This window comes from Erithacus rubecula, assembly GCF_903797595.1.
Source record: "Erithacus rubecula genome assembly, chromosome: 3".
Lineage (NCBI taxonomy): Eukaryota > Metazoa > Chordata > Aves > Passeriformes > Muscicapidae > Erithacus > Erithacus rubecula.
This window is the reverse complement of record NC_136689.1, coordinates 137804510-137817389: the sequence shown is the minus strand read 5'-3', so window position 1 is coordinate 137817389 and position 12880 is coordinate 137804510. Positions and strand designations below refer to the sequence as shown.

The 12880-nt window shown below is 54.8% G+C and overlaps 1 protein-coding gene across 1 annotated transcript; it reads left to right on the top strand.

Annotated features, from left to right (window-relative positions):
- Positions 1 to 105: 105 nt before the first annotated feature.
- On the top strand, positions 106 to 11281 carry MAF1 (MAF1 homolog, negative regulator of RNA polymerase III). Its single transcript, XM_079302535.1, has 7 exons — positions 106 to 221; positions 2861 to 2989; positions 4764 to 4905; positions 5941 to 6062; positions 8207 to 8326; positions 10546 to 10656; positions 11153 to 11281. Exons 1-7 carry the CDS (start codon positions 139 to 141, stop codon positions 11172 to 11174), a joined length of 729 nt encoding a protein of 242 aa, XP_079158661.1. The 5' UTR covers positions 106 to 138; the 3' UTR covers positions 11175 to 11281.
- Positions 11282 to 12880: the final 1599 nt, after the last annotated feature.

The following is a 12880-nucleotide window of genomic DNA, read 5'->3' as shown; positions in this document are numbered from 1 at the left end:
GGCTGGAAAACCCTCCCGGTGCCTTTGACTCCCCTCCCCCTGCCGCCTTTTCTCCCAGCGCCGGGAATTTCGCCGGGAATTTTTCCCTGGGGGATTTTTTTTCCCTGGGGAATTTTGCTGGGGAGCGGCCCCGGGAGGATGAAGCTGCTGGAGAATTCCAGTTTCGAGGCCATCAACTCGCAGCTGACCGTGGAGACGGGCGACGCCCACATCATCGGCAGGTGGGGGCTGGGAATCGGGAATTGTGGGCTGGGAATCGGGAATTCTGGGCTGGGAATCGGAATTCTGGGCTGGGAATCGGGGAATTCTGGGCTGGGAATTGGGGAATTCTGGGCGGGGAATTGGGGAATTCTGGGCTGGGAATTCTGACCCGGGAATTGGGGAATTCTGGGCGGGGAATTTGGGAATTATGCCCTGGGAATTTGGGAATTCTGGGCTGGGAATCTGGGAATTCTGGGCTGGGAATTGGGGAATTCTGTCCCGGGAATTGGGGAATTCTGTCCCGGGAATTGGGGAATTCTGACCCGGGAATTGGGGAATTCTGACCCGGGAATCGGGGAATTATGGGCTGGGAATCTGGGAATTCTGGGCTGGGAATCTGGGAATTCTGGGCTGGGAATTTGGGAATTCTGACCCGGGAATTTGGGAATTCTGGGCTGGGAATTTGGGAATTCTGTCCTGGGAATTGGGGAATTCTGTCCTGGGAATTTGGGAATTCTGGGCTGGGAATTGGGGAATTCTGGGCTGGGAATTTGGGAATTCTGACCCGGGAATTTGGGAATTCTGACCCGGGAATTTGGGAATTCTGGGCTGGGAATTTGGGAATTCTGGGCTGGGAATTTGGGGAATTCTGGGCTGGGAATTGGGGAATTCTGGGCTGGGAATTGGGGAATTCTGACCCGGGAATTTGGGAATTCTGACCCGGGAATTTGGGAATTCTGTCCTGGGAATTTGGGAATTCTGTCCTGGGAATTGGGGAATTCTGACACGGGAGTTCTGACCTGGGAATTGGGGAATTCTGCCCTGGGAATTTGGGAATTCTGCCCTGGGAATTTGGGAATTCTGCCCTGGGAATTTGGGAATTCTGCCCTGGGAATTTGGGAATTCTGGGCTGGGAATTTGGGAATTCTGACCCGGGAGTTCTGACCCGGGAATCTGGGAATTCTGACCCGGGAATTGGGGAATTCTGACCCGGGAATTGGGGAATTCTGACCCGGGAATTGGGGAATTCTGCCCTGGGAATTTGGGAATTCTGCCCTGGGAATTCTGTCCTGGGAATTTGGGAATTCTGACCCAGGAATTTGGGAATTCTGACCCGGGAATTTGGGAATTCTGACCCGGGAATTTGGGAATTCTGCCCTGGGAATCGGGGAATTCTGACCCGGGAATTCTGACCCGGGAATTTGGGAATTCTGACCCGGGAATTTGGGAATTCTGGGCTGGGAATCTGGGAATTCTGGGCTGGGAATCTGGGAATTCTGGGCTGGGAATTTGGGAATTCTGGGCTGGGAATTTGGGAATTCTGGGCTGGGAATTGGGGAATTCTGCTCTGGGAATTTGGGAGTTCTGTCCTGGGAATTTGGGAATTCTGTCCTGGGAATTGGGGAATTCTGACCCAGGAAAAGATCAGGGAATCTGGGAATTCTGGGCTGGGAATCTGGGAATTCTGGGCTGGGAATCTGGGAATTCTGCCCCACTAAAAGGTTCTGGAGTTGGGGAATTCTGCCCTGGAAAAAGCTCTGAAAATCTGGAAATTCTGTGCCTGGAATCTCAGGAATCTGGCAATTCTGATCCAGGAAAAGATCTGGGAATTTGGGAATTCTGGGCTTGGAAAAGCTCAGGGAATTTGAGAGTTCTGGGCCAGGAAAAGCTCAGGAAATTAGGGAATTCTGGGCCAGGAAATGTTCTGAATATCTGGGAATTCTGTGCCTGGAAAAGTTCCAGGGGTTGGGGGGTTCTGCTCCAGGAATTTGGGAATTCTGGGTTGGAAAAGTTCTGGGAATTTGGGAATTCTGTCCTGGGAATTTGGGAATTCTGAGCCAAGAAAAGATCTGGGAATTTGGTAATTCTTCCCTGGAAAAGCTCCAAGGATTCTGGAAATGGGGGAATTCTGCTCCAGGAAAATCTCTGGGAACTTGGGAATTCTGGCCCTGGGAAAAGTTCTGAAAATCTGGGAATTCTGTGCCTGGAATCTCAGGAATCTGGGAATTCTGACCCAGGAAAAGATCAGGGAATTTGGGAATTCTGTCCTGGGAAAAGCTCAGGAAATTTGGGAATTCTGGGCCTAGAAATGTTCTGGATGTCTGCGAATTCTGACCTGGGAAAAACTCTGTGAATTTGAGAATTTTCCTCCAGGAAAATCTCTGGGAATTTGGGAATTCTGGCCCTGGGAAAAGTTCTGAAAATCTGGGAATTCTGTGCCTGGAAAAGCTCTGGGAATTCTGCTCTAGGAAATCTCAGGAATCTGGGAATTCTGCCCCAGGACAAAGAATTCTGCTGTGGGAAAAGCTCTGAAAACGTGGGAATTATTCCCCTGGGAATCTGGGAATTGTGTCCTGAGAAAAGCTCAGAAATCTGAGAATTCTGTGCCTGCAAAAGCTCTGGGAATTCTGCTCTGGGAAATCTAAGGAATCTGGGAATTCTGCCCCAGGACAAGGTCCTGGAGTTGGGGAATTCTGCTCTGGGAAAAGCTCTGAAAACGTGGGAATTATTCTCCTGGGAATCTGGGAATTGTGTCCTGAGAAAAGCTCAGAAATGTGGGAACTCTGGGCCAGGAAAAGTTCCCTTTTTCCCCATTTTTCCCCATTTTTCCCCATTTTTTCCCCATTTTTTTCCCCATTTTTCCCCATTTTTCCCCCAGGATTGAGAGCTATTCCTGCAAGCTGGCGGGGATCGACAAGCAGCTCTTCAAACAGTTCTGCCAGGAGGGGCAGCCCCACGCCCTGGAGGCACTGAGCCCACCCCAGACTGCGGGGCTGGGACCCGGCAGGTGGGATACTGGGAGCACTGGGAATACTGGGAATGGCACTGGGAATGGCACTGAGCCCACCCCAGACTGCGGGGCTGGGACCCGGCAGGTGGGATACTGGGAGCACTGGGAATACTGGGAATACTGGGAATGGCACTGGGAATACTGGGAATGGCACTGGGAATGGCACTGAGCCCACCCCAGACTGCGGGGCTGGGACCCGGCAGGTGGGATACTGGGAGCACTGGGAATACTGGGAATGGCACTGAGCCCACCCCAGACTGCGGGGCTGGGACCCGGCAGGTGGGATACTGGGAATGGCACTGGGAATACTGGGAATGGCACTGGGAATGGCACTGAGCCCACCCCAGACTGCAGGGCTGGGACCCGGCAGGTGGGATACTGGGAGCACTGGGAATACTGGGAATGGCACTGGGAATGGCACTGGGGATGCTGGGATGGCACTGCAAATGACACCAGTGACACAGTGACAGTGACACAGTGACAGTGGCACAAGGACAGTGGCAGTGACACAGTGAGCCCAGTTCAGCCCAGTTCAGCCCAGTTCAGCCCAGTTCAGCCCAGTAACCCCAGTTCACACAGCCCCCTCAGTGGCACGTGCAGCAGGAAGACTCTGTTCTATCTCAGTGACACAGTGAGCCCAGTTCAGCCCAGTTCAGCCCAGTAACCCCAGTTCACACAGCCCCCTCAGTGGCACGTGCAGCAGGAAGACTCTGTTCTATCTCAGTGACACAGTGAGCCCAGTTCAGCCCAGTTCAGCCCAGTAACCCCAGTTCACACAGCCCCCTCAGTGGCACGTGCAGCAGGAAGACTCTGTTCTATCTCAGTGACACAGTGAGCCCAGTTCAGCCCAGTTCAGCCCAGTAACCCCAGTTCACACAGCCCCCTCAGTGGCACGTGCAGCAGGAAGACTCTGTTCTATCTCAGTGACACAGTGAGCCCAGTTCAGCCCAGTTCAGCCCAGTAACCCCAGTTCACACAGCCCCCTCAGTGGCACGTGCAGCAGGAAGACTCTGTTCTATCTCAGTGACACAGTGAGCCCAGTTCAGCCCAGTTCAGCCCAGTAACCCCAGTTCACACAGCCCCCTCAGTGGCACGTGCAGCAGGAAGACTCTGTTCTATCTCAGTGACACAGTGAGCCCAGTTCAGCCCAGTTCAGCCCAGTAACCCCAGTTCACACAGCCCCCTCAGTGGCACGTGCAGCAGGAAGACTCTGTTCTATCTCAGTGACACAGTGAGCCCAGTTCAGCCCAGTTCAGCCCAGTAACCCCAGTTCACACAGCCCCCTCAGTGGCACGTGCAGCAGGAAGACTCTGTTCTATCTCAGTGACACAGTGAGCCCAGTTCAGCCCAGTTCAGCCCAGTAACCCCAGTTCACACAGCCCCCTCAGTGGCACGTGCAGCAGGAAGACTCTGTTCTATCTCAGTGACACAGTGAGCCCAGTTCAGCCCAGTTCAGCCCAGTAACCCCAGTTCACACAGCCCCCTCAGTGGCACGTGCAGCAGGAAGACTCTGTTCTATCTCAGTGACACAGTGAGCCCAGTTTCAGCCCAGTTCAGCCCAGTAACCCCAGTTCACACAGCCCCCTCAGTGGCACGTGCAGCAGGAAGACTCTGTTCTATCTCAGTGACACAGTGAGCCCAGTTCAGCCCAGTTCAGCCCAGTAACCCCAGTTCACACAGCCCCCTCAGTGGCACGTGCAGCAGGAAGACTCTGTTCTATCTCAGTGACACAGTGAGCCCAGTTCAGCCCAGTTCAGCCCAGTAACCCCAGTTCACACAGCCCCCTCAGTGGCACGTGCAGCAGGAAGACTCTGTTCTATCTCATCGCCACCCTGAACGAGGCGTTCCGGCCCGACTACGACTTCAGCGCCGCCAAGAGCCACGAGTTCAGCAGGGAGCCCAGCCTCAACTGGGTATACTGGGAGCACTGGGATGGGACTGGGAGGGACTGGGATGGGGCTGGGATGCGACTGGAGGGACTGGGAGGGACTGGGATGGGCTGCGAGGGACTGGGATGGACTGGGATGGGACTGGGAGAGCCACGAGTTCAGCAGGGAGCCCAGCCTCAACTGGGTATACTGGGAGCACTGGGATGGGACTGGGAGGGACTGGGATGGGACTGGGAGAGCCACAAGTTCAGCCGGGAGCGCAGCCTGAACTGGGTATACTGGGAGGGACTGGGGTGGGATTGGGATGGGGCTGGGATGTGATTGGGGGGAATGGGATGGGAGTGGGAGGGACTGGGATGGGACTGGGAGGGACTGGGATGGAACTGGGATGGGATTGGGAGGGATTGGGAGGGACTGGGATGGGATTGGGAGGGACTGGGATGGGACTGGGAGGGACTGGGATGGGGCTGGGGGAGACTGGGATTCACTAGGGGGCACTGAGAGAGCCATGAGTTCATCTGGGAGCCCAGCCTGAACTGGGTACACTGGGAGCACTGGGATGGACTGGGAGGGGATAGGATGTGGTGGGATCCCAGGCCAGCCCTGTTCCCATTCCCATGTCCCTGTTCCATTTCTGTGTCTCAAATCCCCAATCCCAGATCTCACATCCCAAATTCCTAATCCCACCCCCATGTCCCTGTTCCCATTTTCATGTCCCAAATCCCCAATCCCTGACCCCAAATCCCCAATCCCTGATGCCAAAACCCCAATCCCCGACCCTAAATCCCATTTTCCCCCCGTTCCAGGTGGTGAACTCAGTGAACTGCAGCCTGTCCCTGATCCCAAATCCCAATTTCCCAATCCCAAATCCCATTTTTTCCCCCGTTCCAGGTGGTGAACTCAGTGAACTGCAGCCTGTCCCTGATCCCAAATCCCAATTTCCCAATCCCAAATCCCATTTTTCCCCCGTTCCAGGTGGTGAACTCAGTGAACTGCAGCCTGTCCCTGATCCCAAATCCCAATTTCCCAATCCCAAATCCCATTTTTCCCCCGTTCCAGGTGGTGAACTCGGTGAACTGCAGCCTGTTCTCGGCCGTCCGTGAGGATTTCAAGGCGCTCAAGCCGCTGCTCTGGGACGCCGTGGACGAGGAGATCTGCCTGGCCGAGTGTGACATCTACAGGTGCTGCCATCCTGGGAATCCTGGGAATGCTGGGAATTCCAGGATTTCCTGGGAATTCCTGGATTTCCTAGGAATTCCTGGATTTTCTGGGAATTCCACCATTTTTTGTGGGATTCTGGGATTTTCTGGGAGATTTTGCCCTTTCCTGGGGAGTTCTAGGATGTTCTGGGTAATTCCACCTTTTCCTGAGGGATTCCAGGATTTCCTGGAAGTTCCAGCATTTCCTGGGAATTCCAGGATTTCCTGGGAATTCCGGGATTTCCTGGGAATTCCGGGATTTCCTGGGGACTTTCACCCTTTCCTGGGGAATTTCTCCTTTTCCTGAGGGATCCCAACATTCCCTGGGAACTCCAGGTTTTCCCATGGAATTCCAGCATTTCCTGGGAATTCAGGATTTCCTGGGAATTCCGGGATTTCCTGGGAATTCCAGGATTTCCTGGGAATTCCAGGATTTCTTGGGGACTTTCACCCTTTCCTGGGTAATTCCACCTTTTCCTGAGGGATTCCAGGATTTCCTGGGAATTCAGGGATTTTCTGGGAATTCCAGCATTTCCTGTGGGATTCTGGGATTTTCTGGGAATTCCAGAATTTCCTGTGGGATTTTGGGATTTCCTGGGTAATTCCACCTTTTCCTGAGGGATTCCAGGATTTCCTGGGAATTCTGGGATTTCCTGGGGAATTCTGGATTTCCTAGGAATTCTGGGATTTTCTGGGAATTAAGGATTTCCTGCAGAATTCCAGAATTTTCTGAGGCATTCCAGCCTTTCCCAAGGAATTCTGGCCTTTCTTGAGCAATTCCAGCATTTCCTGAGGAATTCCAGAATTTCCTGGGAAATTCCAGAATTTCTTATGGAATTCCAGAATTTCCTGGGCAATTCCAGAATTTCCTATGGAATTCCAGAATTTCCTGGGTACTTCCAGCATTTCCTGCAGAATTCCAGCTTTTCCTGAGGGAGTCCAGGGTTTTCTGAGGGATTCCAGGATTTTTCATGGGGAATTCTGGCCTTTCCTGAGGGATTCCAGCCTTTCCTGGAGAATTCCAGGATTTCTTGCAGATTTTGGCTCTTCCTGAGGGATCCCAGGATTTCCCAAGGCATTCAGACCCTTCCCAACGGATTCCAGCCCTTCCCATGGAATTCCCAAGCCCTGGGAATTCCCATTTCCTGAATTCCCAACCAATGGAATTCCCAATTCCTGGATTCCCAGTCCCTCTGGAATTCCCAATTCCTGAATTCCCAGCCCCTCTGGAATTCCCAATTCCTGGAATTCCCAGTCCCCCTGGAATTCCCAACCCTTCAGAAATTCCCAATCCCTCTAGAATCCCCAAGCCTTTTGTAATTCCCAACTCCTCTGGAATTCCCAATTCCTGGAATTCCCAGCCCCTCTGGAGTTCCCAACTTCTCTAGAATTCCCAGCCCCTCAGTAATTCCCAATTCCTGGATTCCCAGTTCCTCTGGAATTCCTCAATTCCCAGCCCCTCTGGAATTCCCAACCCCTCTAGAATCCCCAAGCCTTCTGTAATTCCCAACTTCTCTGGAATTCCCAGCCCCTCTGGAATTCCCAATTCCTGGATTCCCAGCCCCTCTGGAATTCCCAATTCCTGGATTCCCAGTCCCTCTGGAATTCCCAACTCCTCTGGAATTCCCAATTCCTGAATTCCCAGCCCCTCTGGAGTTCCCAATCCCTCTGGAGTTCCCAATCCCTCTGGAGTTCCCAACCCTTCTGGAATTCCCAACCCCTCTGGAATCCCCAAGCCTTCTGTGATTCCCAACTCCTCTGGCATTCCCAGCCCCTCTGGAATTCTCATCCCCTCTGGAATTCGCAATTCGTGGATTCCCAGTCCCTCTGGAATTCCCAATTCCTCAATTCCCATCCCCTCTGGAATTCCCAATTCCTGAATTCCCAGCCCCTCTGGAATTCCCAATTCCTCAATTCCCATCCCCTCTGGAATTCCCAATTCCTGAATTCCCAGCCCCTCTGGAATTCCCAATTCCTGGATTCCCAGCCCCTCTAGAATTCCCAGCCCCTCTGGAATTCCCAATTCCTCAATTCCCAGCCCCTCTGAAATTCCCAATTCCTGGATTCCCATCCCCTCTGGAATTCCCATCCCCTCTGGAATTCCCACTTTTCCCACCCTTTCCCAGCTACAACCCCGACCTGGACTCGGATCCCTTCGGGGAGGACGGCAGCCTCTGGTCCTTCAATTATTTCTTCTACAACAAGAGGCTGAAGAGGATCGTGTTCTTCACCTGCCGCTCCATCAGGTACCCAGAGCATTCCCGGGGATTCCCAAAGGGATTCCCTGGAATTCTGGGGGGGATTCCCAAAGGGATTCTCTGGAATTCTGAAGGGGATTCCCAAAGGGATTTTTGGGGGGATTCCCAAAGGGATTCCCTGGAATTCTGAAGGGGATTCCCAAAGGGATTCCCTGGGATCCTGGGGAGGGATTCCCAAAGGGATTCACTGGGATTCTGGGGGGATTCCCAAAGGGATTCTCTGGAATTCTGGGGGGATTCCCAAAAAGATTCCCTGGGGTTCTGGGGGGGGGGATTCCCAAAGAGATTCACTGGAATTCTGGGGGGATTCCCAAGGGGATTCCCTGGGATTCTGGGGGGGATTCCCAAAAGGATTCCCTGGAATTCTGGAGGGGATTCCCAAAGGGATTCTTGGGGGGATTCCCAAAGGGATTCCCTGGGATTCTGGGGAGGGATTCCCAAAGGGATTCACTGGGATTCTGGGGGGGATTCCCAAAAGGATTCCCTGGGATTCTGGGGAGGGATTCCCAAAGGGATTCTGGGGCGATTCCCAAAGGGATTCCCTGGGATTCTGGGGGGGATTCCCAAAGGGATTCCCTGGGATTCTGGGGGGGATTCTCAAAACGATTCCTGGGAATTCCTGATGTTGTTCCCAAAAGGATTCCCTGGGATTCTGGGGGGTTATTCCCAAAAGGATTCACTGGAATTCTGGGGGGATTCCCAAGGGGATTCCCTGGGATTCTGGGGGGGATTCCCAAAGGGATTCTTGGGGGGATTCCCAAAGGGATTCCCTGGGATTCTGGGGAGGGATTCCCAAAGAGATTCACTGGAATTCTGGAGGGGGATTCCCAAAAGGATTCACTGGAATTCTGGGGGGGGATTCCCAAAAGGATTCCCTGGAATTCTGGGGGGATTCCCAAAGGGATTCTCTGGAATTCTGGGGGGGGGATTCCCAAAAGGATTCCCTGGAATTCTGGGGGGATTCTTGGGGGGATTCCCAAAAGGATTCACTGGGAATTCTTGGGGGTTTCCCAAAAGGATTCCCTGGGATTTTGGGGGTGATTCCCATGGGGATTCACTGGAATTCTGGGGGGTTATTCCTAAAAGGATTCCCTGGAATTCTGGGGGGTTATTCCCAAAAGGATTCCCTGGGAATTCTTGATGTTGTTCACAAAAAGATTCCCTGGAATTCGGGGGGGGATTCCCAAAAGGATTCCCTGGAATTCTTGGGGGGATTCCCAAAAGGATTCACTGGAATTCTGGGGAGGATTCCCAAAAAGATTCCTGGGAATTCTTGGTGTTGTTCCCAAAGGGATTCCCTGGAATTATGGGGGTGATTCCCAAAGGGATTCCCTGGAATTTTGGGGGTGATTTCCAAAAGGATTCCCTGGAATTTTGGGGATTATTCCCATGGGGATTCAATGGAATTCTGGGGGTGATTCCCAAAAGGATTCCCTGGAATTATGGGGGGGATTCCCAGAAGGATTCTCTGGAATTCTGGGGGAATTCCCAAAGGGATTCTCTGGAATTCTGGGGGATTCCCAAAGGGATTCACTGGAATTCTGGGGGGGATTCCCTAAAGGATTCCTGGGAATGCTTGGTGTTGTTCCCGAAAAGATTCCCTGGAATTCTGGGGGGGATTCTGAAGGGAATTCCTGAGGGTTTTCCCTGAAATTCCTAGGGTATTTCTGGTGGGATTCCCTGGAATTCTGGGGGGAGTTATTCCCGAGGGAATTCTCTGGAATTCTGGGGGTTATTCCCATGGGGATTCCCTGGAATTCTGGGGGTTCCCTGGGGGATTCCCCACAATCCCAGGAGTATTCCAGGGGGTTCCCTACAATCCCAGGGGTGTTCCCGAGGGGTTCCCCATAGTCCCGGTGGTATTCCAGGGGGTTCCTCACAATCCCAGGGTTATTCTCAGGGGGATTCCCCAGAATCCCAGGGGTGTTCCTGAGGGGATTCCCCAGAATCCCGGTGGTATTCCATGGGGTTCCTCACAATCCCAGGGGTGTTCCCAAGGGATTCCCCACAGTCCCAGGGGTATTCCAGGGGATTCCCCAGGGGGTTCCCCACAGTCCCAGGGGTATTCCCAAGGGATTCCCCACAGTCCCAGGGGTATTCCAGGGGATTCCCCACAGTCCCAGGGGTGTTCCCAAGGGATTCCCCACAGTCCCAGGGGTGGTCCAGGGGGTTCCCCAGAGTTGCAGCCCTGCCCCCCTTTCCTGCAGTGGCTACACCCGGCCGGACACGGGGAACGAGCTGGACATGGACCTGGGCGACACCGACACCGGCACCGGCGGCAGCGGCGACCCCGAGGGCGGCGGCATCGAGGGGGACAGGTGGGCGGGGCATGGGCGGGGCTGGGTGGGGCAGTGTGGGTGGGGCAGGGTGGGCGTGGCATGGGTGGGGCAGTGTGGGTGGGGCAGGGGCAGGGATGGGTGGGGCAGGGTGGGTGTGGCATGGGTGTGGTAAGGTGTGGCTGAATGAGGCATGGGTGGCGGCGGGGCAGGGTGTGGCATGGGTGGTGCAGGGGTGGGATAGGGTGGGTGTGACAGAGTGTGGCTGGGTGTGGATGTGGCATGGACAGGGCAGGATGTGGCTGGGTGTGGGCGTGGCATGGGTGGGGCAGGGTGTGGCTGGGTGTGGACATGGCATGGGCAGGGCTGGGGTGGGGCAGGGCAGGTGTAACATGGGCGGGGCTGGGTGTGGCTGTGTGTGGGCGTGGCTGTGTATGGGTGTGGCTGTGTGGGCATGTCTGTGTGTGGGCGTGGCATGGGTGGGGCAGGTGGGCGTGGCTGCAGCACAGGCAGGTGAGCCCTCGCTGCCCCCTTGCAGGCTGCAGGTGATGTGCATGTGAGATTCCCACCGGGACCCGAGACACCGAGAACGGAACCGGGAACGGAACCGAACCAGCAACGGGACTGGGAACGGAACCAGTACCAGCAATGGGACTGGGAACGGAACCAGTACCAGCAATGGGACTGGAAACAGAACCAGTACTAGCAACGGGACTGGGAATGGAACCAGTACCAGCAACGGGACTGGGAACGGAACCAGTACCAGCAATGGGACTGGGAATGGAACCAGTACCAGCAATGGGACTGGGAATGGAACCAGTACCAGCAATGGGACTGGGAACGGAACCAGTACCAGCAATGGGACTGGGAATGGAACCAGTACCAGCAATGGGACTGGGAATGGAACCAGTACCAGCAATGGGACTGGGAATGGAACCAGTACCAGCAATGGGACTGGAAACAGAACCAGTACCAGCAACGGGACTGGGAACGGAACCAGCAGTGGGACTGGAAATGCACTGGGAATGGAACCGGTACCAGGAACAGAACCGGGAATGGAACCGGCACCAGGAACGGGACTGGGAACCAAGCCAGCAATGGGAACGGAACTGGGAACGGAACCGGGAATGGGAATGGAACCAGCACTGAGACTGGGAACCAAACTAGCCCTGGAACTGGCACGAGGAAAGGAACTGGGAATGGAACCAGCCCTGGGAATGGAACTGGGAATGGAACCAGCCCTAGGAATGGAACTGGGAATGGAACCAGCCCTAGGAATGGAACTGGGAATGGAACCAGCCCCAGGAATGGAACTGGGAATGGAACCAGCCCTGGGAGTGGAACTGGGAATGGAACCAGCCCCAGGAATGGAACTGGGAATGGAACCAGCCCTAGGAATGGAACTGGGAATGGAACCAGCCCCGAGAATGGAACTGGGAATGGAACCAGCCCCAGGAATGGAACTGGGAATGGAACCGGTCCCGGGACTGGCAACCAAAGCAGCACTGAAACCAGGAATGGAACCAGGAACAGAACCAGGGACAGAACTGGGAAGGGACCCAGCCCTGCCCTGGCGCTGCTGGTCCCTGAGCCGTGTCCCCCCAGTGTCCCCCCGGTGTCACAGTGTCCCCATGTCCCCCCGGACACTGGAGCCCCCCAGGAAGCTCCAGGAAGCTTCGCTGCACTTTATGGCTCCTGCCCTCGGCTGCACTGATCCCCCTGTCCCCATTGACGGGCTCTGTCTGTCTGTCCGTCCGTCCATCCCGGCACTGCCCGGGGGGAAACCCCAAAATCCCAAATCCCACCCCAAAACCTGCCCCCCTTCCCCCAGCCCCACCCTGAGTCCGTGTGTTTCAAGAGTTTGGCTTTGCTCTCCACTTGCTCCAGCTCTGCTTTTACTGCTGGGGTCTCACCTGGCCAGGTGAGGCCTTGGTGTTGACCAAAACTTCAGTGTCACTGAGGGTTTGGTGTCACTCAGGGTTTGGTGTCACTCAGGGTTTGGTGTCACTCAGGGTTTGGTGTCACTCAGGGTTTGGTGTCCCCGAGGGTTTGGTGTCACCCAGGGTTTGGTGTCACCCAGGGTTTAGTGTGACCCAGGGTTTGGTGTCACCCAGGGTTTGGTGTCACCCAGGGTTTGGTGTCACTCAGGGTTTGGTGTCACTCAGGGTTTGGTGTCACTCAGGGTTTGGTGTCCTCGAGGCTTTGGTGTCACCCAGGGTTTGGTGTCCTCGAGGCTTTGGTGTCACCCAGGGTTTGGTGTCATTCA